General features: G+C 35.4%; 1 protein-coding gene across 10 annotated transcripts in view; it reads right to left on the reverse strand.

Annotated features, from left to right (window-relative positions):
* LOC141544613 (uncharacterized) overlaps positions 1 to 24958 on the reverse strand; it is a 79011-nt gene extending 54053 nt beyond the window's left edge. For all 10 annotated transcript variants that reach the window (XM_074271003.1, XM_074271006.1, XM_074271007.1 and 7 more), the window contains exons 1-4: positions 24425 to 24958; positions 22331 to 22445; positions 21973 to 22146; positions 20664 to 20770 (exon numbers count right to left, since the gene is read on the reverse strand). In XM_074271003.1, the coding sequence (XP_074127104.1) occupies positions 20664 to 20770; positions 21973 to 22146; positions 22331 to 22445; positions 24425 to 24651 (623 nt within the window). In that variant the 5' untranslated portion in view covers positions 24652 to 24958. The remainder of the gene's footprint in view (positions 1 to 20663; positions 20771 to 21972; positions 22147 to 22330; positions 22446 to 24424) is intronic.
* Positions 24959 to 27771: the final 2813 nt, after the last annotated feature.

Consider the following 27771-nt stretch of genomic DNA (forward strand, 5'->3'; position numbering starts at 1 on the left):
GAAAAAGGCAGGCACAAACACTCGGACATTGGCTCAGTATAAGCCTCCAGCAGTGTCAGCTACTCTACCCCACCCCATCCCTAAAGAAAAAGAGAAAGTGGTTTCAGGCCCAGAAAGGACTTTTAGGAGAGCTCAAAAAATAGCTTAAAAATCATATAATTCAAGGGCAAAAAAATAAGAACTTTTCATTGGCATTTTGCCCATAGATATTTTCACATAGTTGCCCTCATCTATTCTGTCACCATAATAACTTTCTATGGTCAGATCTCTTTTGCTCATCCTTTAGCACTGCTGGAGGCCCTCAGGGTCTTACAGCCTGCTTGGTACTAAATTGAGCTGTTAGTGATAGTGTTTGGCATGTATTGAGGCCCTTGAGGAGCTTCTGCATTCACCCCCAATACGACAAAGGACAGGGTAATCCAATCACTGGCAGGTACCTGTTTGCTTAGGTGCCTGAAGGTTAGAGTTTACTTCTTTATCTGGGGCTACACTGAAAGGAGGTCTGGCCTCTGGAGCTTGCCTGTTTTCAAGGACCTAGACTGAAGCATGTGACCCTTGTCAGAGGTAGTCTCCCTGTTCCCCTGACTATACTGGGATATTTTGGGGATCCAATGTTGGCATTTGCTTACTCCACCATACTGGTTCTCAGTTTCTACATATGGTTCCTGAGGTGGGGCTTCCTACTGGCTTGCTTCCTGACTTGCATTGTGCTCCCCTTTTGCCTCACACATTTCCTGCTAATTTTTCAAGATTTTTGGGCTCACAATTTATTTCTCCCAGTATTTTTGATGATTCTTCTCTGCCCCGATTTGGTGTGGAAACTATTTTATGTTTGTTTTTTGGCGAATATGAGAGTGCTACACTGATTTCCTGCTGAGTTTTCTAGCTCTACTCCCAGAAGTCATTCAAAAATATTAAATGCATTCTTTTCAGATCTTAATGCAATAAGATAAAATTCATCAAAGGGCAGTGGGAAAAACAGTTAAATCATTAATAAAAAACTAAATAATCTAATCCTAAATTTAAAAACAAAATTTCAGAATCAATGCTAAATCAAGCCTCTTAATAGAATCTGGAGTGACAGAATCCACAAACTTTCATAGTATAATCATTTTCCAACTTAAGATACTTTGCAAGGATTTCAGGAAAGGTCTGGCTCAATTGGATGGGGAGATGTATATGTATACATATACATGTATATATGTATATATGTATATATATATATAGATAGATAGATAGATAGATAGATATAGACATAGATAGATAGATAGATAGATAGATAGATAGATAGATAGATATGTATACACACACATACATGCAAATTAATAGCAATGATCTGCAATGACCAGCTGTAAATGCCTTTCTTATTCTGAGTAGTACAATGATCCATATCTACTCTGAAGGACTTAGGATAAGAAATTGACCTCTCTTTTTCTCTCTCTCTCTTTCCCTCCAATCCTGCTTTTCTTTCTCTCCCTTTAAGTTTTATTTTTCTTTGAAGAAAAAACAAAAAGGATTTCATTATGATCTTATGCAAAAAGGCATGTTCATCAGTAGGAGTACTAACTTTACTTTTCTTAAAGATTGTTCTTGTTATTGTTGCTGTTGTTTGGGGGTTTTTGTTTGTTTTTACAATAAGAGAGTTCTATGTTTTCTTTCTCATCTATGGAAATGTTTTGCATAACTTCACATATAGTTTCTTAATAGGAACTGTGTGTAGGGACAAAGGAGAGAATGTGGAACTCACATTTTTGTTTTGTTTTACTTTTTATTTAATTTTATTTATTTTTAATTTTTTTAAATACATGTATATTTTCAATATTCAACATGCAAAATATTGTGTTCCAAATTTTTTCTCCTTCCATTTCCCTCACCCATCCCCAGTTAGCAAGTAATTCAATATATTAAACATGTGCAATTCTTCAATACACATTTTCACAATTATTATGCTGCATAAGAAAACCAGGTCAAAAGGGGGGAAAAAAGAAAGAAAGAAAACAAAAAGGAAGCAAAGAGAAACAACATCAAAAGTGAAATACTATGTTGTGATTCCCACTGAGATCCCATAGTCCTCTCTCTGGGGTGCAAATGGCTCTCTTCATCATGAGACCACTGGAACTGGCCTGAATCACCTTGCTGTTGAAAAGAGCCATTTCTGTCAGAAATGATCATTGTATAATCTTATTGTTGCTGCATACAATGTTCTTAGTTTTCCTCACTTCACTTAGCATCAGTTTATGTAAGTCTCTCAAGACCACTCTGAAATCATCCTGCTGATTATTCCTGATAGAATAATATTATTCCAAAAATGTAATATGCCATAACTTGTTCAGCCACTCTCCAACTGATGGACATCCACTCAGTATCCACTTCATTGCCACTACAAAAAGGGCTGCTACAAACATTTTTGCCAACATAAGTCCTTTTTCCTTTTTTATGATATCTTGGGGATACAGGCCCAATAGGGACATTGCTTGTTTAAAGGGACATTGTTTCAACATTGTTTCATATTGCTCTTCAGAATGGTTGGATCAGTTTACTTCACCAACATACCCTCCAATATTTATCATTATCTTTTCCTGTCATCCTAGTCAATCTGGGAGGTATGTAGTTGTATCTCAGAGTTGTTTTAATTTGCATTCCTCTGACCAATAATGAATTAAAGTATCTTTTCAAGTGACTAGAAATGGTTTGGATTTCTTCATCTGAAATTGTTCATATCCTTTAACCATTTGTCAATTGGATAATGGTTTGTATTCTTATTAATTTTTATTTGAATTAATTCTCTCTCTATATTTAGAAATTAGGCCTTTATCAGAGCCCTTGGAAGTAATTTTTCTCAGGTTACTGCTTTCCTTCTTATCTTTATTGGTTTTGCTTGTACAGATTTTTTTTGTGTGTGCAGAAAATTTTTAAATCACATTAATTTAAAATTAAATTATCCATTTTGTATTCCAGAATGTACTCTAGTTCTTCTTTGGCAACAAATTCTTTCCTTCCTCACTGAACTGAGATTATTCTTCTAATTTGCTTATAGTAACACTCTTTATGTCTAAATCATTATTCCATTCAACTTTTTCTTGGTATAAGGTATTAGGTTAGGATCAATCATTTTTCATTTTTTTTACGATTTCTTTGGAATGCAGGTAAGTAGAGACACTGCTGGTTCAAAGGGTATGCACAGTTTGATAACCCTTTGGGCATAGTTCCATATTGCTCTCCAGAATGGTTGGGTCAGTTCACAACTCCATCAGTAATATAATATTGTCTCAGTTTTCCCACATTCCATCTAACATTCATCATTATCTTTTCTTGTCATTTTAACCAATCTGAGAATTCTGTAATGGTACCTCAGAGTTGTCCTAATTTGCATTTCTCAGACCAATAATGATTTAGAACATTTTTTCACATGACTAGAAATGATTTTAATTTCATCATCTGAAAATTGTCTGTTTATATGCTTTAGCTACTAATCATTTGGCGAATGGCATGTCTTTTCTATAAATTTGGAACTCAAAACTTGTAAAAAGAAATGAAAAGGTTTAAATGTAACTGACAATAAGAATAAATAAATTTTCAAAAAGCGATTATAGGAACTTATTACCAGAATTATACAAAATGGTTACATAGCATTTATACCAGGAATAGAGAGCTGTCTGAATATCAGAAAAAACTAACAGCATAATTGACTATATCAATAACAAAACTAACAGAAATCATATAATTATCTCAATATATTCAGACAAAAGCATTCAACAAAATATAATATTAATTCATATTAAACAACAACAACAAGAGGATGTAGTAATAAATCAAATTTTCCTAAAAATGATAAATACCATCTATCTAAAACCATATTCAAGCATTATATGCAATGGGAATAATATGGTAGAAACATTTCCAGTAAACTCAGGAGTGAAATGAGGTTGTCTCTTATCCCCACTACTATTTAATATTGTATTAGAAATGTTAGCTTTAACAATAAGAGGGGGAAAAAGAAATGACAGGAATAGAGTTGGTAATGAGAAAACAAAACTATCATTATTTGCAGATGATATGGCATGTTTAGTTAATCAACTAAAAATACTAAAAAAGAATTAACTTTAGTAAAGCTGGATACAAAATAAATGCCCGTAAAAGAGAATGATATAAATGGGATGACATACCAAAATTTATGAAATGTAACCAAAACAGCATTAAATAAAGGTAAAATTTACTTCTCTAAATTCTTATATCAGTGAAATAGAAATAGAACAGATCAATGAATTGGGCCAGAAACTAAAAAAAAAAAAAAAAAAAAAACCTAGTAAGAGAGCAAATTTAAAAATCACTAATTCAGTACCAAATGGAAATCCTCAAAATCAAATCTGAGATTCAAGAGATTTAACTTATTAAAAAAATGTAGTGGAAGTATTAAGCTAATAAATCCAATAGCTGCTTTTATGAAAAATCATTGAGATACATCATTAATTAATTAGATTTTTTTAAAGAGTGTTGAAAACCAAATTCCAGTATCAAAAAATATGAAATTATCACTAATGAAGAAATTAAAGCAATTATTGGCAAATATTTTGCCCAATTATGTGCTAATAAATATGAGGAAATCAATGAATATTTAGGAAATCATAAATTACCCAAGTTAAGTGAACCGGAAATAGAATGCCTAATTAAATAACTGCATCTTAGAAAAAGAAATTGAGCAAGCCATTATTGAACTCCTTAAGGAAAAAAAATCCCCAGTGCCCGATGGGTTCACTTGGGAATTCTAATAAACATTCAAAGAAAACTTCATTCTATGAGCATATACATTGCTAGGGAAAATAGGTGAAGGAGTCCTGCTAAATTCCTTTTATGCAACAAATATGGTGCTATACCTAAATAAGGAAGTGCTAGATAGAGAAATAAAATTATACTCTAATAAAATAAAATGATAAAAGTTGAAGAAAAGATAGGAAAATTGGGACATTTATGCATTGTTGGTGGAGTTGTGAACTGATCCAACCTTTCTGAAGAACAATTTGGAATTATAGCCAAAGGAGGAGAAAACTGTGAATACCAGCAATGCTATGTTTGTACCCCTATGAGATGATAAGAAAGGGGGAAACCCCGGAAAGCCTGCGTCTCTCAGAACCCAGCCACCCCCAACCCCCACCTGGACTGATTCAGCGCGTTCTCAGAGCCTCAGAGTGCAGACTCAGTACAGTCATCGTTGTTCTGTTAGTGGCTCTCTGCTGCCCTACCCCCAGTCTGTAGAGGAAGCCCATTAATACCATCCATCCCCATCCCCCGCAAAACAGATCAATTGTTTCTCTTGTCAATTTTTTTTTCTTCGATTCCTACTCTGACAAAATGAACAAAAATTTCAAAAGGGTTCTAACCATTGACAGCTTTTGTATATAGAGAGAGCAGACTTCAAACACTGAGGAGACTAAAAACAGACTGTCCCTAGAGGAATCCCCTAAGGGGGATATGAGCTGCTCCTCAATACAAAAGAATCTCATAGAGGAAATCAAAAAGGCTCTCACTCTCACAAGAGAGCTGGAAGACAAATGGGAAAAGGAAAGGGAAGCTTGGCAAGAGAGCCTGGAGAAGTCATCCCATGCATTTAAAGACAGGGTGGATAAAGAAATCAAATCATTGAGAAACAAGATTAGTGAGCTGGAAAAGGTAAACAGCTCCAAGGAAAACAGGATTAGTGAGCTGGCAAAAGAAAACAGCTCTCTAAAGAATAAAATGGATAAAATGGAAAAAAAATTCCATAGAAGAAAAAAACTCAATTGGACAATTACAAAGAGATATAAAAAAAGTGAGTGAAGAAAATACATCATTGAAAATTAGACTCGAATAAGTAGAAATGAATGACTCAAGGAGAAACCAAGGGGTAGTCAAGCAAAACCAGAGAAATGAAACAATTGAAAAGAATGTCAAGTACCTTATTAGAAAGACAACAGACCTGGGAAACAGATCCAAGAGAGACGATTTGAGAATAATCGGTCTCCCTGAAAAATGGGAGGAAAAAAAGAGATTGGACACCATTTTCGATGAAATTATCAAAGAGAACTGCCCAGATGTTCTGGAAACAGAGGGTAAAATAGACATTGAAAACATTCATCGATCACCTACTGAAAGGGAACCTAAAATCAAAACGCCAAGAAATATAGTGGCCAAGTTCAAGAACCATCAGACAAAGCAAAAGATATTGGAAGCTGCTAGAACAAAGCAATTCAGATATGGAGGATCTACAATAAGAATAACCCAGGATCTAGCAGCGTCCGCATTAAAAGAACAAAGGGCCTGGAACATGATATTCCAAAAGGCTAAGGGACTTGGTATGCAGCCAAGAATAACTTACCCAGCAAGAATGAGCATCGTTTTCCAGGGAAGAAGATGGATATTTAACGAAATAAATGAATTCCATCTATTTTTGATGAAAAAAACAGATTTACATCAAAGGTTTGATCTTCAAATACAGAACTCAAGAGATTTCTAAAAAGGTAAAAAGAAATCTTGAGAACTATACTTCTGCCAAAAAAATATGTAAAGAACATATATACAATTTGTCTTAGAAACTAGAGGTGGAAAGGAAATTATATCATAAAAAAGGGTAAAGTGGTGGGACTACATCTCATGAAGAGGCAAAGGTAACCTATTATATCTGAGAGAAAGAAAGGAGGGAGATGAACATAGTGTGTCTCAATCGACATATTCGATTAATGGTGAAACTTCTTCCATTTCATTGAAAAGTGAAAGGGAAGGAGTAAGCTAAGGGGAAGGGAATACAGAAATTTTGAGGAAAAGGGGTAAAATAAGGGGAGGAACTTTAAGGTGGGGGAGGGATCCTAAAAATGGAGGGCTGTGAAAAGCAAGTGGTGTTCACCACTTTAATACTGGGTAGGGGGGGATGGCGGAGAAGAAACACACGTCTCTGTGAACGTCCTCACTCCCTCACAACCAATTAGATAAATTAAGTCTCAGAATTAGCTCAGGACTGATAGATACCATAAGGACTGGAAGCACGACTTACCAGCTGAAGAGAATCTGGAGTTTCAACAGGAAAGGTCAGTTCCCGGGGGAGGAATAAGAGAGACCAGCACAGACGGTGGGGTAGTGGCACACTGCGCCCATTGCGCTGGGAAGGGCTCTGGGATCAGATAAGCCACTGAGGTAAAGGAATCTGGCACAGGCTGTTAGTTCTTCTCTGCTAATTATTTAGCAGTTCAAAAGAGAAAGCCAAAATATTTTAAAACTCAGATTAGATTTTCCCTGGACCCTGAAGGTGACTCAGCAGATCTCGGCACCAGGGGGTGTGGCGTCAGCTACCTCCTGAGAATAGTTAAAAGATTGACAAGTGGGTGGATACGGCCCAAGGCAACACACACTGCCTAGCTTAGCTGGAGGGAGTGGAACTCAGCTCCAGGAAGTCCCAGAGAAGCGAAACCTTTGAACTAGGGACCAAGGTTTCTGGCAGACACTTCCAGTTTGAGCACAGGGGCTTTTCACATGACCTGCTGCAGACATCCACTCCCCACCCGGACACATAGGCTGGGCTTTGTGCTGTCTTTACTATTCTACGCCCTCGAAGCACAGTAGCGCTAATCACCTCTGAGGCACTTCCAGGGAGGGGGTGGGGAACTCTCTCCCAGAGCTCCATCTTAGCTCAGGCGCAGGAGCCTCTGCATCCATCTGGTCTGGGAGGAAGCTGGTAAAGAAGTAAATAAATAATTTCCTACCCCAGGGACAGACCCCAAAAGATTTTTTTAAATATGAGCAAAAAAGCTAGAAAAACCATAGATTCCTTCTATACAGAGAAAGAGCGGGTATCCAACCCCGAGGAAGGTAACAGCAGAGAGTCAGCAGATAACAACCTAAAGGGGAACGATTCCTGCCCCCCATTACATAACTCTCTCCTAGAAGAAACTCGTAAAAAATTGAGGGAGATTGAAGAAAAATGGGGAAAGGAAAGGGAAGCTATGATAGAGAATAACAATGTCCTGCAATTGGAGTTGGAAAAAATAAAGAATTCACAGGAGATGCAGGGAAATGAAATTTACGAATTAGAAAAGGTTAAAAAAACACAGGAAAGTAGGATTTCTGAATTGGAAAAGATAAAAAAGTCTCAAGAAAATAGAATTTCTGAATTGGAAAAAGAAAATAATTCTCAAAAAAAAAATTAGGGAAATGGAAAAAAATTCAATAGAGCAAAATAATTCATTTAAAAACGAAATTGGGCATTTACAAAAAGAACTAAAAACTGTGAAAGAAGAAAATAACTCCTTAAAAGTCAGGATGGAACAAATAGAAATGAATGATTCACAGAGAACCCAAGAATCAGTCAAACAAAACAAAAAAAATGAGAAGCTGGAGAACAGCGTCAAATACTTACTGGGAAAATCTATAGACCTGGAAAATAGATCTAGGAGAGATAATCTGCGGATTATTGGACTTCCCGAAAACTATGACCAAAAAAAGAGCCTAGATTCTATTTTACAGGAAATTATCAAAGAGAACTGTCCAGAGATAATAGAAACAGAAGGGAAAGTAGATGTGGAAAGAATTCATCGAACTCCTTCTGAAATAGACCCTAAAAAAAAACACCACGGAATATAGTGGCTAAGCTGCAGAATTACCACACAAAGGAGAAAATCCTGCAAGCAGCTAGAAAAAAAACAATTTAAATACCAAGGTGCCACAATAAGGGTCACCCAAGATCTGGCTGCCTCCACATTAAAAGATAGAAGGGCCTGGAACCTGATATTCCGTAAGGCAAAAGATCAAGGACTGCAACCATGAATGAACTACCCAGCTAAGTTTAGCATCTTTTTCCATGGAAGAAGATGGTCATTCAATGAAACAGAGGAATTCTATATGTTTCTAAGAAAAAAACCAGACTTAAACAAAAAATTTGATCTACATACACAAGACTGAAGAGAAACAGAAAAAGGTACACAGAACCCTTGAGAACTGTAACTCTGTGGTGGGTATATAAAAAATACTCAAGGATAATTTGATTTTACTGATATAAAAGAAAAAAAGGGGGGTGTAATAAAGGGAAGGAGGTCGGTTCAGAAAAAGGGGAAGGAGTGATAAAAAGAGGGAAACTACATCCCAGGAAGAGGCATAGAAAATACACCATATCTGAGGGAACTTAGTGAGGGGGAGAATCATTGTGTGAATCTTACTCTCATCAGGAGAGGCTCAAAAAGTAAATAATTCACATATTTGTTTTTCAGAGAATTTTTCTCTCACCTCATTAAAAGGGGGGAGAGGAAAAGGGAAAAGGGAAAGGAGAATAAGTGAAGGGACTTGGAGGGAGGGGGGAGGGATCCTAAAAAAAAAAAAAAAAAAGAGGGAGGGTTGCGCGTCACAAGGGGGGTCTGTAAATTAAATATCGGGGAGGGGGATCAGGGTGGTCAAGGGAAAAAAGCATAATCTGGGGATAATACGATGGCAGGAAATACAGAATTAGTAATTTTAACTGTAAATGTAAATGGGATGAACGATCCCATCAAACGGAGACGGATAGCAGATTGGATCAAAAAGCAGAACCCTACAATATGTTGCCTACAGGAAACACACTTAAAGCAGGGAGATACATACAGAATAAAGGTAAAAGGTTGGAACAGAGCCTATTATGCTTCAGGTAAAGCCAAAAAAGCAGGGGTAGCTATCCTTATCTCAGATCAAGCAAAAGCAGAAGTAGATCTCGTTAAAAAAGATAAGGAAGGAAACTATATCCTGCTGAAAGGTAGCATAAATAATGAAGCCATATCAATACTAAACATATATGCACCAAGTGGTATAGCATCTAACTTTCTAAAGGAAAAGTTAAGAGAACTACAAGAAGAAATAGACAGTAAAACTATAATAGTGGGAGATCTCAACCTTGCACTCTCAGATTTAGACAAATCAAACCACAAAACAAACAAGAAAGAAATTAAAAAAGTAAATAGAATATTAGAAAAACTAGGTATGATAGACCTTTGGAGAAAACTGAATGGCAATAGGAAGGAATATACTTTCTTCTCAGCAGTTCATGGATCCTATACAAAAATTGACCATATATTAGGACATAAAGATCTCAAAATTAAATGTAGGAAGGCAGAAATAATAAATGCCTTCTTCTCAGATCACAATGCAATAAAAGCTACATTCAGTAAAAAGTTAGGGGTAAATAGACCAAAAAGTAATTGGAAACTGAATAATCTCATCTCAAAGAATGACTGGGTGAAAGAGCAAATTATAGAAACAATTAACAATTTCACCCAAGATAATGACAATGATGAGACATCATATCAAAATCTTTGGGATGCAGCTAAAGCAGTAATAAGGGGAAATTTTATATCTTTAGAGGCTTATTTGAAGAAAATTGAGAAAGAGAAGATTAACGAATTGGGCTTACCACTTAAAAGGCTAGAAAAAGACCAAATTATAAACCCCCAACCAAAAATTAAACTTGAAATACAAAAATTAAAAGGAGAAATCAATAAAATTGAAAGTAAAAAAACTATTGAATTAATAAATAAAACCAAGAGTTGGTTTTATGAAAAAGCCAATAAAATAGATAAACCTTTGGTAAATTTGATCAAAAAAAAGAAAGAGGAAAATCAAATTGATAGTCTTACAAATGAAAAGGGGGATCTTTCCACCAATGAAGAGGAAATTAGAGAAATAATAAGGAGTTACTTTGCCCAACTTTATGCCAATAAATTTGATAATTTAAGTGAAATGGATGACTTCCTCCAAAAATATAGGCTCCCTAGATTAACAGAGGAGGAGATAAATTGCTTAAATAGTCCCATTTCAGAAAAAGAAATAGAACAAGCTATTAATCAACTCCCCAGGAAAAAATCCCCAGGGCCAGATGGATTCACATGTGAATTCTACCAAACATTTAAAGAACAATTAGCCCCAATGTTATATAAATTATTTGAAAAAATAGGGGATGAAGGAGTCCTACCAAACTCCTTTTATGACACAGACATGGTACTGATACCTAAACCAGGTAGATCAAAAACTGAGAAAGAAAATTATAGACCAATCTCCTTAATGAATATTGATGCTAAAATCTTAAATAAGATATTAGCAAAAAGACTTCAGAAAATCATCTCCAAGATAATACACTATGATCAAGTAGGATTTATTCCAGGAATGCAGGGCTGGTTTAATATTAGGAAAACTATTAATATAATTGACCATATTAATAATCAAATTAATAAGAACCATATGATCATCTCAATAGATGCAGAAAAAGCATTTGACAAAATCCAACATCCATTCCTACTAAAAACTCTTGAGAGTATAGGAATAAATGGACTATTCCTTGAAATAATAAGGAGCATATATTTAAGACCTTCAGTAAGCATAATATGCAATAGAAATAAACTGCAACCTTTCCCAGTAAGATCAGGAGTGAAACAAGGTTGCCCACTATCACCATTACTATTCAATATAGTACTAGAAACGCTAGCCTCGGCAATAAGAGCCGAGAAAGAGATTCAAGGAATTAGAGTAGGAAATGAGGAAATTAAACTATCACTTTTTGCAGATGACATGATGGTATACTTCGAGAACCCCAAAGACTCTGCTAAAAAGCTACTAGAAATAATTCAAAATTTCAGCAAAGTGGCAGGATACAAAATAAATCCACATAAATCCTCGGCATTTTTATATATCACTAACAAAATGCAACAGCAAGAGATACAAAGAGAAATTCCATTCTAAACAAATGTTGAGAGTATAAAATATTTGGGAATCCATCTACCAAAGAAAAGTCAGGAATTATATGAGAAAAATTACAAAACACTTGCCACAAAAATAAAATCAGATTTAAATAATTGGAAAGACATTCAGTGCTCTTGGATAGGCCGAGCGAATATAATAAAGATGACAATACTCCCCAAACTAATCTATTTATTTAGTGCTATACCAATCAGACTCCCAAGAAACTATTTCAATGACCTAGAAAAAATAACAACAAAATTCATATGGAAGAATAAAAGGTCGAGAATTGCAAGGGAACTAATGAAAAAAAAACTCAGAGGAAGGTGGTCTAAGTGTACCTGATCTAAAGCTATATTATATAGCAGCAGTCACCAAAACCATTTGGTATTGGCTAAGAAATAGACCGGTAGATCAGTGGAACAGATTAGATACAAAGGACAAAAAAGGGTACATCTATAGCAATCTAATCTTTGACAAACCCAAAGATTCCAACATTAGGGATAAAAATTCATTATTCGGAAAAAACTGTTGGGAAAACTGGAAATTAGTATGGCAGAAATTAGATATGGATCCACACTTAACACCATATACCAAGATAAGATCAAAATGGGTCCATGATTTAGGCATAAAGAGGGAGATAATAAATAGATTAGAGGAACAGGGGATAATCTACCTCTCAGACTTGTGGAGGAGGAAGGAATTTATGACCAGAGGAGAACTAGAGATCATTATTGATCACAAAATAGAAGATTTTGATTACATCAAACTAAAAAGTTTCTGTACAAATAATACTAATGCAAACAACATTAGAAGGGAAGTAACAAATTGGGAAAATATTTTTAAAAACAAAGGTTCTGACAAAGGTCTCATTTCCAAAATATATAGAGAACTAACCATAATTTATAAGAAACCGAACCATTCTCCAATTGATAAATGGTCAAAGGATATGAACAGACAATTCACAGAGGAAGAAATTGAAACTATATCCACTCACATGAAAGAGTGTTCCAAATCACTACTGATCAGAGAAATGCAAATTAAGACCACTCTGAGATACTACTACACACCTGTCATATTGGCTAAGATGACAGGAACAAATAATGATAAATGTTGGAGGGGATGTGGGGAAATTGGGACACTAATACATTGCTGGTGGAGTTGCGAAAGAATCCAGCCATAGTGGAGAGCAATCTGGAATTATGCCCAAAAAGTTATCAAACTGTGCATACCCTTTGACCCAGCAGCGCTACTACTGGGATTATATCCCAAAGAAATACTAAAGAGCGGAAAGAGACATATATGTGCCAAAATGTTTGTGGCAGCTCTTTTTGTTGTAGCTAGAAACTGGAAGATGAATGGATGCCCATCAGTTGGAGAATGGTTGGGTAAATTGTGGTATATGAAGGTTATGGAATATTATTGCTCTGTAAGAAATGACCAGCAGGAGGAATACAGAGAGGCCTGGAGAGACTTAAATCAACTGATGCTGAGTGAAATGAGCAGAACCAGAAGATCACTGTACACTTCAACAACAATACTGTATGAGGATGTATTCTGATGGAGGTGGAAATCTTCAACATAAAGAAGATCCAACTCACTTCCAGTTGATCAATGATGGACAGAGGTAGCTACACCCAGAGAAGAAACACTGGGAAGTGAATGTAAATTGTTAGCACTAATATCTGTCTGCCCAGGTTGCATGTACCTTCGGATTCTAATGTTTATTGTGCAACAAGAAAATGATATTCACACACATGTATTGTACCTAGACTATATTGTAACACATGTAAATTGTATGGGATTGCCTGTCATTGGGGGGAGGGAATAGAGGGAGGGGGGGTAATTTGGAAAAATGAATACAAGGGATAATATTATAAAAAAAGTATATATATATATATAATTTAAAAAATTAAAAAAAAAAAAAGAATTTGGCCCCATATCATTTGGTGCATATATGTTTAGTATTGATATTATTTCAGTGTCTATGACAAAGCTTCTTAAATTGAGTCACGAAAAATTTAGCATCAATAAAACTATAAAATATCCCACTAAGATTTAATTCATTATATAAAAATAAACAAGTGTATCCATGTAATTAGTATGGAAATTTGCTTTTGTCTTTAATGAATGGTAATATACATAATATACATACACATACATATACACCAAAAACTGTTTTAAAATAAATTTGTTCATGATTAGAAATAAAAAAAAAAAATACTTGGTAGGGGGGTAAGAGGCAAGGAAAGGGGAAAAGCATAAGCAGGGGTTAATAGGATGCTAAGCAATATAGAATTAGTCCTTCTAACCATAAATGTGAACAGGGCAAACTGCCTCATTAAGAGGAAGCTGTTAGCAGACTGGATTAAAAGTCAGAATCCTACTATATGTTGTTTACAGGAAACACACCTGAAACAGGGTGATACATTCAAACTAAAAGTAAAAGGGTGGAGCAGAATCTATTATGCTTCAGGCAAAACCAAAAAAGCAGGGGTAGCCATCCACATGTCAGATCAAGCAAAAACAAAAATTGATCAAATTAAAAGAGATAAGGAATGGCATTATATCCTGCTAAAGGGCAGCATCAATAATGAAGCAGTATCAATATTAAACGTATATGCACCAAGTGGTGCAGCATCTAAATTCTTAAAAGAGAAATTAAGAGAGCTGCAAGAGGAAATAGATAGCAAAATTAAAATAGTGGGACATCTCAACTTTGCACTCTCAGAATTAGATAAATCAAACCACAAAATAAATAAGAAAGAAGTCAAAAAGGTAAATAGAATACTAGAAAAGTTTGATATGTTAGGTCTCTGGCGAAAGCTAAATGGAGACAGAAAGGAGTATACTTCCTTCTCAGCAGTTCATGGAACCTATACAAAAAATGATCATATACTAGGGCATAAAAACCTCAAAAGCAAATGCAGTAAGGCAGAAATAGTAAATGCATCCTTTTCAGACCACAATGCAATCAAAATTACATTTAATAAAATGCCAGGGGAAAATAGACCAAAAAATAATTGGAAACTAAATAATCTTAAAGAATGACTGGGTAAAACAGCAAATCATAGACATAATTAATAACTTCACCCAAGAAAATGACAATAATGAGACATCATACCAAAATGTGTAGGATACAGCCAAAGCAGTAATAAGGGGAAGTTTTATATCTCTAGAGGCCTACTTGCATAAAATAGAGAAAGAGAGGGTCAACGAATTGGGCTTACAACTAAAATTGCTAGAAAAAGAACAAATTAAAACCCCCCAGAAAAACACAAAACTTGAAATTCAAAAAATAAAAGGTGAGATTAATAAAATTGAAAGTAAAAAAAAAACTATTGAATTAATTAATAAAACTAAGAGTTGGTTCTATGAAAAAAGCAACAAAATAGACAAACCCTTAGTAAACCTGATTAAAAAAAGGAAAGAGAAAAAGCAAACTGTTAGTCTTGAAAGTGAAAAGGGTGAACTCACCACTAATGAAGAGTTAATTAGAACAATAGTTAGGAGCTACTTTGCTCAACTTTATGCCAATAAATTCGATAACTTCAATGAAATGGAAGAATACCTTCAAAAATACAGCTTGCCCAGATTAACAGAGGAAGAAGTAAGTAGTCTAAATAGTCCCATCTCAGAAAAATAAATAGACCAAGCTATTAACCAACTTCCTAAGAAAAGTCCCCAGGACCAGATGGATTTACATCTGAATTCTACCAAACACTTAAAGAACAACTAACTCCAATGCTATGTAAACTATTTGAAGAAATAGGGATTGAAGGAGTCCTACCAAATTCCTTCTATGACACAGACATGGTACTGATACCTAAACCAGGTAGATTGAAAACTGAGAAAGAAAACTATACACCAATTTCCTTAGTGAATATTGATGCTAAAATCTTAAATAAGATATTAGCAAATAGACTTCAGAAAATCATCCCCAGGATAATACACTATGACCAAGTGGGATTTATACCAGGAATGCAGGGCTGGTATAATATTAGGAAAACTATTAGTATAATTGACCATATTAATAATCACATTAATAAAAACCATATGATCATCTCAATAGATGCAGAAAAAGCATTTGATAAAATCCAACATCCATTCCTACTAAAAACGCTTGAGAGTCTAGGAATAAATGGACTATTCCTTGAAATAATAAGGAGCATATATTTAAAACCTTCAGTAAACATCATATGTAATGGCGATAAACTAGAACCTTTCCCTATAAGATCAGGAGTGAAACAAGGTTGCCCAGTATCACCATTACTTTTCAATATAGTACTAGAAACTCTAGCCTCGGCAATAAGAGCCGAGAAAGAGATTCAAGGAATTAGAGTAGGAAATGTGGAAATCAAATTATCACTTTTCGCAGATGACGTGATGGTATACTTAGAGAACCCCAAAGACTCTGCTAAAAAGCTATTAGAAATAAGTCAGAATTTTAGCAAAGTGGCAGAATACAAAATAAATCCACATAAATCCTCGGCATTTTTATATATCACTGACAAAATGCAACAGCAAGAGATACAAAGAGAAATTCCATTCAAAATAACGGTCGATAGTATGAAATATTTGGGAATATATCTACCAAAGGAGAGTCAGGAATTATATGAGCAAAATTACAAAACACTTGCCACAAAAATAAAGTCAGATTTAAATAATTGGAAAGACATTCGGTGCTCTTGGATAGGCCGAGCGAATATAATTAAAATGACAATACTCCCTAAACTAATCTATTTATTTAGTGCTATACCAATCAGACTTCCAAGAAACTATTTCAATAACCTAGAAAAAATAACAACAGAATTTATATGGAACAACAAAAGGTCGAGAATTTCAAGGGAAGTAATGAAAAAAAAATTAAGTGAAGGTGGTCTAGCTGTACCTGATCTAGAACTGTATTATATAGCAACAGTCACCAAAACCATTTGGTATTGGCTAAGAAATAGACTAGTTGATCAGTGGCATAGGTTAGGTTCACAGGGCAAGATAGTGAATAAAAATAGCAATCTAGTGTTTGACAAACACTAAGATCCCAAATTTTGGTATAATAATTCATTATTTGACAAAAACTGCAGGGAAAACTGGAAATTAGTATGGCAGAAACTAGGCATGGACCCACATTTAACACCACATACTACGATTAGATCAAAATGGGTCCAAGATTTAGGCATAACGAACAAAATCATAAATAAATTGGAGGATCATAGGATGGTTTACCTCTCAGACTTGTGGAGGAGGAAGGAGTTTGTGTCCAAGGGAGAACTAGAGACCATTATTGATCACAAAATAGAAAATTTTGATTACACCAAATTAAAAAGTTTCTGCACAAACAAAACTAATGCAAACAAGATTAGAAGGGAAGTAACAAATTGGGAAAACATTTTTATAGTTAAAGGTTCTGATAAAGGCCTCATCTCCAAAATATACAGAGAATTGACTTTAATTTATAAGAAATCAAGCCATTCTCCAATTGAAAAATGGTCAAAGGATATGAACAGGCAAATTTCAGATGATGAAATTGAAACTATTTCTACTTATATGAAAGAGTGTTCCAAATCACTATTGATCAGAGAAATGCAAATTAAGACAACTATGAGATATCATTACACACCTGTCAGATTGGCTCAGATGACAGCAACAAATAATGATGAATGTTGGAGGGGCTGTGGGAAAACTGGGACACTGATGCATTGTTGGTGGAGTTGTGAAAGAAGCCAACCATTCTGGAGAGCAATCTGCAATTATGCCCAAAAAGTTATCAAAATGTACATACCCTTTGACCCAGCCATACTACTACTGGGCTTATATCCCAAGGAAATACTAACGAAGGGAAAGGGACCTGTATGTGCCAAAATGTTTGTGGCAGCCCTTTTCAGAGTGGCTAGAAGCTGGAAAATGAATGGATGTCCATCAATTGGAGAATGGTTGGGTAAATTTTGGTATATGAATGTTATGGAATATTATTGTTCTGTAAGAAATGACCAAGAGGAGAAATACAGAGAGGCTTGGAGAGACTTACATCAACTGATGCTAAGTGAAACACGCAGAACCAGGAGATCATTATACACTTCAACAACAATACTGTATGAGGATGTATTCTGATGGAAGTGGATATCTTCAACATAGAGAAGAGCTAATCCAATTCCAATTGATCAATGATGGACAGATTCAGCTACATCCAGAAAAGGAACACTTTGAAATGAGTGTAAACTGTTATTTCTACCTTCTGAATCCATTTCTTCCTGTGTAACAAGAAATTTGGTTCTACACACATATATTGTATCTAGAATATATTGTAATATATTTAACATGTATAAGACTGCCTGCCATCTGGGGGAGGAGGATGGGAAGAAATCTGAACAGTAGTAAGTGCAAGGGATAATGTTGTAAAAAATTACCTAAAAAAAACCTAAAACCTAAAAAAAAAAACTAATGTGATTAATGTGAAAATGAGTTTTCCAAGATAAAAGCACTTCTCTCCCCTACATCAAATTGAAAGGATGGAAGAGATTTAGAAACTCAAAATCTCAGAAAAGTGAATGCTCAAATTATCTTGACATGTAATTGGTAAAACATCAAATGTTATTAAAAATAAAATTAATACATTCAGAGTAAAATTTCAGAAAGAAATTATCAACATTTTTTTCAATTTCAGCTCAATGAAAATCCAATCTATTACTATTCAATATTTGTAATATTTCTTTCACTGGGAAGTGATCTTTTTTACTCTTTTAGAATTTTTCTTTCTTTCAAATGCTTTAAAAATTATTCTGAAATATCTCTTGCACTTTTGGGAGGGGGCTTTTTCTCTCATGGACTTTTTTTTTATAGGCATCTAGTTCAGGTCTTGCCACTCTTCCTGCAGAATTTTGAATTTATCTTGCCTCACAGAGAATTTTAGATACTGAACTGAATGGGTTCAAATGTCCCACTATTGGTCATAATGAAAATAGAAATATTGATGATTCTGTTCAATTTCATATTTATTCATTGTCATTCTTCCAGGTTTGTAGACAAATTCTTTCAGAATGATCTGGCTAGTCTTCATGCAAAACAGCCTACAGGCTTATTCTCTCCTTAATGGCTTTTCATTTTTTTGCAAAGCAATACCTGTCTTCATCTTCTAACTTCAATTTTTTTTTTTAAATAAATTGTGTTGTTCTAAGCTTGAGCTAATTTTAGTGCTAACATCTCTCTTTATTGCAGAGATGATATATCCCAACTGATGCAGGTTCTGGGCTATTTTGGCTTCCTCTTTGAGATAATGGTTTAGTATTGACGGAAGTTCCCATTTTGGAGGGTTTGATAGCTTGTTTAAAAACAGCAGGTTATAGCTATTATATCCCTTTCATATTTAGGCTTTCTCCTCATTTGCATTAATTTTTATCTTAACACTGGCCAGTCTATGATCTGAATGTCCATAACCATCTAATTCTGAAATTATTCCAACAATGGTAACCAATCATTTTTGTTTGTTAGGATGATATCAGTTTTGTGTTTGGGAGTGGGTGGTTGTAGTTGGGTTTTGCTTTGTTTTTGGTGATATCAAAAATTTTTCTTTCATGCATATGCTAAGATCAAACAAGATCCCATGACACATTCCACCAAAGAGATACTTTTTTCCAATAAGCTAGATGTAAATAATGAAGTATATGCTCACCTAAGGTGTTTGCCAGTGCTGTTTAGGATGCTCTGGACAGAGTCCAAATAGAATAGGTTGTATATGATGGAAATGATTTCCAAATACTCCTAGTTGGAGATGACATTTTGCTGACTGCATCAAGTCTTGGAACATGAAAAAGTCCCACATTCAGTAAAAAGAGATTGGTTAAAGTAGATAAAAGTAAGTATTTCCAGATTCTGTGTAGTTTAATGGGCAGCCCCATCTAGTTGGTTTGTCTATAGGTTTGTAGATGTGTTTCTATGTACAGATATACATGCACACATCAAAGCCTGCATGGGCACTGAACAACAACAATGCACTGGTCTCAAAATTGTTGGGGAAGGGAGAGACAATTGGATGTCATTTGAGAAACTTCACAGCACTTCTAATAATCACATTGCCACATTTCATAAGCACTACTATTCTTTCAGGAATTATATTTGGCTATAGTAAAGTTTTTAAAATCCCAGACCCAAACACATGATCTCAAAAGAATGAAAATTATAGATAATTCCAAGGATCCATGGACATATATGTGGTGAATATAAATAGATGTAGGCAATAATGACTTTGATGTAGTAAGTGATGTCAAAGACATGAATGAACAGAAAGAGAGGTGGACTAATCTTGCATTGAAAATAAAAATTTGCACTGGTCCTCAAGTATTAAAAAAACCAAGAGAATAATTCACTATGTTTCCTGGATTCTTTATGAAGAACAATAAAATTTCTGTAGGAGCAGATCAGATAGAAGGATTAAAAGAAGAAAGTGTCATAAGAATTCACATTCTTGATTAAAGATCAAGGGTCCATTCAAAGGATTTCATAGAATTATCATGCTTTTATTTATTTGCATTTGTCAATGTGCATATTCCTAAGGGAAAGTGAAACAAGTAATAACATGAAATATATGTTATGATCCTCATGAGTGACATTAAGATTATTTCATAAAGAAAATCAATTGAATGAGAGTACAAAACTTTTGTGGGACAATCTTAAATAATTACAAATCAATAAAGAAAACTGCAAATAGTAATCACCAATAAACAAATGCTTAGTATGCCTATAGGAAGTGTTTTCTCTCTTGCAGAATCATAAATAAGAGTTTTTTTCTTTTCATAGGCAGTGTTTGTTGACATTTTTCACCTCTTTGCAATGATATTCAATTTCAATCACTATTGTTTACTAAGCATTCCATGATGTAAATTCCATGACTTAATCTTATTCTTTTAGAGATGTTAATTTTTTTCAATTTTAAGTTTTAGTTACTGTACCTTTTAGCATTATCTAAGGCATTTGCATTTGCTCCATTCTCTAAGAGCAAGTCTGCCATGTTGATGTTATTTCTTGAAATTGCCAGCAAAAGTGGTGTGAGGCCTTCCTGCAAAGTCAAAATAAAGATATCTTTATATTAAGCAAGAATTCTATATTTAATTCAATTCAGCTTATAACATTTTGTAAACATCTTGTGAATTTGCTAATGACACGTTAATGGAACACCAGCGTTAGAAGACCAGAGCACAAATCCTTTATTAATTAATTCCTATGTGACCATAAAGCAAATGATTTCACCTCTCTGGGTCCTAAGTTTCTTTACCTGTAAAATGAAACTAGAGATCACTGGGATTCCTTCTAGTTTATAATATGTAACAATATTTTAAAAGACAGAAATTCAGAATTTGTTGAGACCATTTCATATTATGCCATGAGTGTCTCCCATTCTTGTCACTTTCATTTCTTTTTTTTAAATTAATTTTGTAATTATTATATTTTTGACAGTACATATGCATAGGTAATTTTTTTTACAACATTATCCCTTGTATTCCCTTCTGTTCTGAATTTTGCCTATCTTCCCTCCACCCCTCCCCTAGATTGCAGGCATTCCCATACATATTAAATATGTTACAGTATAACTGAGATACAATATATATGTGCAGAACTGAATTTTTGTTGTTGTTGTTGTTGTTGCAAAGGAAGAATTGGATTCTGAAGGTAAAAATAACCTGGGAAAAACAAAACATGCAAACAGTTTCCCCTCATTTCCCAGTGTTCTTCTCTGGGTGTAGCTGATTCTGTCCATCATTGATCAATTGGAATTGGATTAGATCTTCTCTATGTCACTTTCATTTCATAATCAATTATTGTCCAAATGAAGCCAAACTTATTTCCACAGACCTCTACTAAAAGAAAGCTATATCCTGGTTGGGTTTAAAGTTGACTAGTTATCTTTACCATTCCTCCTGAATTTATAAATTCAAAACAATCACAACCACAACAACAACAAACAAAACAAATGTTTTAAAATTTTGCCTTAAGAGGGTTAAATCTGGAAGAAAGCCATTTGCCTAGTATTTTCCCTCTCTTACCAACTTTCCTAGAAAGAAAATGACTTTAAATGTGTAGTCCTTAGGATCAAAAGAACAAAACAAAACAAAACAAAAAAACAAAACACAACAAAACAAACAAACAAAACAACATGTACTTAAGAATTTGTTCCTGTGAAAATTTTGTCTCTGTGTAGTGATACCTAGTAGGAACAAATCGTTTAAAATCTGCTTTGTTATACAAGAGGTTAGCTTCTACCTTATTTTTTGCTTCAATATCAGTCGGGTATTGAAGTAGTTTTTTTGCTATGAATTCATTATGACCTAGGACAACATAGTGAAGTGCAGTGTTGTTGTTGCCATCCCCAAGATTAGGGTCTGCACCATGTTCAAGCAAGATTGTTGCACACTCCTTCTGCTGACATTCTATTGCCTGTAGATATAATATACACAAAGAAATAACAAAGCAATATAAAATTTAGTATATTCAAGCATCATTAGGGATATTTAAAGAAGTTAGCAAAAGCTACTAACTTATTTACTAACTTTTAATTTTCTTAATCACAGAAAGAAATCAACATGCATTTCATTGACCATCACGGTTAACTAATACATACCTTTATTAACGGTGTTCGACTGTCATTGTCCAACAAATTTAGTTTGCAATTTTTCTCTACTAGGAGAGATACAACATCTGGATGTCCATTGGCACAAGCCAGGTGAAGAGGTGTTCTACAAAAATGAGGGAGTAATATGATTGTTTGATAATGTACTACAACAATCAAAATTTTACCATTTTTAGGATAGTTTTAATGTAATATGTATTATTATTCTTATGCCTAAATTATAAATAATTTCCAAAAATAAATGGGTACTACTGTCCCCTAAAGAAATACAAAATATGCATTAACTCTCATTGCTGGTATGGTAGACAAAATTGCCAGGGATGGATGGGGTGGGGTGGAATATATTCAGGAGGTAGATTTACATTTCATTACAGATTGCATTAGAAATTTGCTCCGTTTCTGACCTGTGCTAAATCACCTTTCCTCAGGCAATTTGCTGACCCCTTGCACCTTGGCACTTACCATATTGGTTACCAAAACCAATGGTAACCAATTGGTTACCATAACCAAAAAATAAGAAAACAGATTTTTAAAAATAAGAAAATAGAACAGATTGTGAAACAACTCATAAAAAAGCAATAGATCTATAGAGAAAATAAAGAAGAGAAAATATAAGAACTGGACTGCCAGAAAATTATGACAAAAAAGCAGCTCTTCCAAATCTTTTCATCCCTTTTCAAACCTCCCATAGTATACTCTGTTCACCTTTTCAGCTAATTAAAAAAAAAACCTACTCATATTTTACTGGGGAAAAAAAATTGAGACCATTTCCTGAGATCTCCCTCTTTCACCCTCTTTCTCACCTAACTCATCTAAATATCTTCTACCATTATTTTTCATTTACCTATCTCATATGAAGAGGTAGTCTTTTTCCTTGCCAATAAAAATGCCTCTTTGTATACAAGCGATACCATTCTATAATACTTACCATTCCTCTTGTCACTTATCTTCAATCTTTCATTGCATCCTGGATATTTCCCTGCTTGCCTACAAAAATCCCCTTGTCTTCTCCCCCCTTCCCCAAAGTAACTACACTTGATCAACTGATGCCTACTATCATCCCCCATTTCTCCTGTCTTTTGTAATTGAATGTCAGAAAATTAAGGGTTTTTTTCTAAATTCTTCACTGAATCTAATGAATCTATCTCTTAATTAACAAATATTTTTCTTTATTCTCATTTTAGTAACCTCTGGTGTCTTTGAAAGTGCATTCATTTTCTCCTTAATATTCCCTTCTAAATTGTGTAACACTGCTTTCTCCTGGTTCTCTTCCCAAGTATCAGATTCTTAGGCTTCTTTGCTTAAGTCCCTTTCTTGATTAACCTCTTAGCATAAGGTCAATCCCTACTGCACTATTCCTTTGTATCTATATCTATCTATCTATCTATATCTATCTATCTATCTATATATATATATATTTATATCTATATCTATAGATCTATATCTATAGATCTATAGATCTATATAAAACACAGGTCTTAATAAAAGCACAATTAATTTTCTGCCTTGAATCTTTCATTCTTCATAGATCGTGTCCATATTTCACCAGCCCAGGGCAGCTAAGTGGCACAATGAACAAGAGTTCTGGACTTGGTGTCAGGAAAACTCTTCTTGAGGTCAAATGTGATGTTAGATAAGTAAAGTTTTGTGACCCTGAGGTTATTTGACCTTGTTTGCCTCAATTTCCTATCCCTCAAAAGGGGGTTGAAGGAAATGGCAAAACATTCCATTAAGTTTCCCAAGAAAATCCCCCAATATTCTTAAGTATAGCCTGACAAAATCGTTTTAGACCTGTAAACAATTCAGCAGATGGGAATAGTATTTGCTTCCACGTTGCTACTGATCAAGAATATGTTGGCCTGACGAAATGACAAATGGAGTTTCCAATTCATTAAAAGTGGCTAGGTAGGAAGGGGAAGTGAAGCCCGCTTTTGGGACTTGCTATCCTGACCCTGTCCTAGGTGCTGAAGTGGTTTGATTTCCCGATGGTTAATTGGGATGCACTTCATCTACTCCTGTGCAGGGATGTCTTACCTAGGGTTTGGGCTTTCCCTTCTCTCCTTCTAACCCAACCTTTGCTCTTACCGCTTCACTTTATCCAGATCATTCACATCGTTTTTTCCCAGCAGCAGTAGCTGCTGCACCTTCGCCACATCTCCACGCAAGGCAGCTTTGTGGATCTTCCTGAGGTCCTTGCTCCGGATCAGGTATCCTTCGGTGGGGTAGGGTGTTTGGACCCCAAAGGAACTCGAAAGCTTGAAGGGGCGAGATGGAAATTGCCCCTTCTTCTTGCAGAAATTGAAAATCTTCATTGCGGAGAAAGGCTTTAGGCTGAGGAGTTCTCGTTCGCGCCCCTCAGCCTACTCAGAAGGGGAATTAAAAGGGGGTATTAAAGGGGGAATTCAATGGGGGTATTTAAGGGGAAATTAAAATGGAAACAAAGGGGAATTAAAAGGGGAAATAAAGGGAAAATGAAAGTGGAAACAAAGGGAGAATTAAAAGGGGAAATGTCAATAACCCGAGACTCGAGATTTGGGGATCTGTGAACTCGCAACAGTTAATAACCGATTCAGCACTAGAGCTGATAGCAATCCTGGCAATGGCCGGAGGGAAAGTGATGCCTTTATCAGGTCAGAGGTTCAGGAGGATGCGATAAAGGGTCAAGGCACGCACTGGTGAGCGCACGGATGCCAAATCCGTTAGCTCTCAGCTCGAGGAGTCCAAAGCTCGAGGGCACGAGGATGGGTGAGACCTGGAGCTCTTGCGTTCAAATCTCGAGACCTGTTTTATTTACTTTTGTAATGAGCAAAGCACTTCCTCTCGGAGCCTGGTTTCTTCTGTAAAATGATCTTCTACTCGATAATCTCCCAAGGTTCTTGCAGTCCTTTTAACAATTCTGTGAAACTGAAGGAAGCGACCCTCGGGGCCCAGATGGACAAATACAGTCCAGTGCCTCTTCTGATTCTTCCTACCCCGTAAGTGTGTCGGGGAAGCATTTGTACCGGACAGACAGCCACACATCTGGTGTCAACCATGTAGCCCTCGGTTCAAGACCATCCCTACAGAATTTAATTTTCCTTATTGGTGCTCTTATTAAAGGAGGGAGAAGGGAAGGATTTCAACACTTTCTATGCAATGGAAAGAGATACCCCTTCTAGTTTAAATATAAACATAAAGATTTAAACATACCCTAAGGCTATATAGACGATAAAAGCCCCATTCAGGTGTGGGCTAATGAGATTGCCTCCGAGTATTGTGTTTTTATGGAAGTTTAAGTCACTTGGAGGGATTTTGATGAGGTCTGCTATAATGTGGGTAGAAGGTCCCAGTATTTTGTTTTACTGACTTGGGTTCAACGTCCCAAACGTAAGAAAATTTCTTCAAAAGGAAACAATGCAGGTCATGCTCTTGCTAGTCTTGTTTTTTTGCCCTCTCCTGCTTTTCCCTGTGCCTATGTTCCATTAATGATGTGAAATGTATCCTGTGCACATCGGCTCATACTGATTTCTTTCAGCTCCAGATTAACTGAACCTAAAAATACAGAAATGATACATGCTGCTCCTGCTGCTGCTGCTGATAGTTCTCCTTGTCATCTTGTCTTCTCTTCCTCCCTCTTCATCTCCATTCCCTTGTCTCCCCTTTCCCCCCTCCCTTCTTCGTTTTTCTCTTTCCCTTTTCTTCTTCCCCTTCCCTTCCCCCTCCTCCTTTCTTCTCTTTTCCTTCTCCTAGTCCCTCTTTCCCTCCCTCTAGTCCTGCATTCCCTCCCCTCCCCTCCCTTGCTTTTCCTTCTAGTCGTTCTTTCCAACAAACCAAAATATCAATTCTGCCTGTAGGTCTTTTGGTCTCCGTAGGGATTACTTGTGATCCAGTTTGTAAATCCTGTGGTCAACATCTAGGTTATACTTGTGAGATGGCTCCAACAATATCTATTTAAGGCATAGTCTCCATTGTTTGTGCCTTACCTGATATCCTGTAGAACTTCAATACTGTCTCTAAATTGCATGTGATGGATAAAATGCCTAACATTTAGCACTACGATATACTTTCAACAGATTTGGACAATGGTTTGGCTTGTTTAAAGGCCCCTGAACAAGTAACAGACTCCATTATCATATACATATTATACTATCTATACATTGTGGACAGAAAAGTGGTCATGAATTATATAATTATTTGAAAATACAGATACTACTTATTGGGGAGAAGATCAATGTATATGATCTGATAAACAGGTAAATCTAGTATATGGATATTCAAATATAGAGGCAAATCATTAATTAAAATGTCATGACTTACAGGTCATGTTCTTTGTGGCACAGTTCTTTTTTGATGTCCTGACCCAGTTTCCCTACTTGTCTTATTTAGTTACTCTGCTCAGGTTATAAGCATTCCAACTTAATGTTTGATGGGATGAATGTACCCATCCAGGGACCTCCCCCATTATGTCACAGGTCTTGTAACCCTATAAAACCATCTTATATCCCACATTCAGGGACACATTCTTTGAGAAGAGAGTCTCAGTCAGCCCTGGGACCAACCATGATCCATTTGGTCCCAGGAAATCTCTCTATTAAATAAATTGTTAAATTGTTCTCTAATCTCTATCTTGCTCAGTTTTTCAAGCATTACAATGACATACTAGGCTGAAACCTAGTATGAAATTTGTGGAATTTGAAAAACATTTTCATAAACTTTTAATGAATGCAGATGTAAATGGACAAATAATTTCTCTTGGTGACACTAATAGCTCTCACATACTTCATACCTTAAGGTTTACACAGTACTTTATATGCTTTATCAGCTGAGTACAAACCATCATTTTATCACTAGGAAACCATTACTTGTTGCAGGATTAAATCAATGTTAAATTAGATTTGACCATTGTCTCCTTAATTCCACTTAGTACCTTGTTTCAAGTTCTGGCCCATAACATCTCCCATTTTCTTTTGTTTTTAGAACATAGGTGGTCATGAGCTCCCTGACTTCTCAAGGTGGTGTTCAAGGAGAACCAAAAAAGGAGGTGATCACACCTTCCCTGACTGCTTTTAGTTCTTCTCCGTTGTTTTGAGATTTTTTTCCCCTTTTTCTGTCTCTGTCTGATGGACAAGGAGGATATGGCTCATTGGCACCCATCTGATTCTTTCTCCATCTGTAGAAATACAAGCAAACTTTCTTCCCCAAGCAGTTAACCTATCTAGTCCCTTCTATTTACCACTTGCTAAATTTCTCCTCAACACCTGGCAATGACATTGGAGCTGATCGCACTGGACACTGCCCTTCTTTTGGGTTAAAAAAAAGCCTGTATTCTCTCCAATTATAATCCCTTTCTCCCATCTGATTTTTTTTCTGATTCATCACATCAGAATCCTGAACTTCTAAAGGTGTAACCTTGGCTGCCATCATGTCCCATCTGTTTTTTATTTGATGTCTTG

This window comes from Sminthopsis crassicaudata, chromosome 5 (genome assembly GCF_048593235.1).
Source record: "Sminthopsis crassicaudata isolate SCR6 chromosome 5, ASM4859323v1, whole genome shotgun sequence".
Classification (NCBI taxonomy): Eukaryota; Metazoa; Chordata; class Mammalia; order Dasyuromorphia; family Dasyuridae; genus Sminthopsis; species Sminthopsis crassicaudata.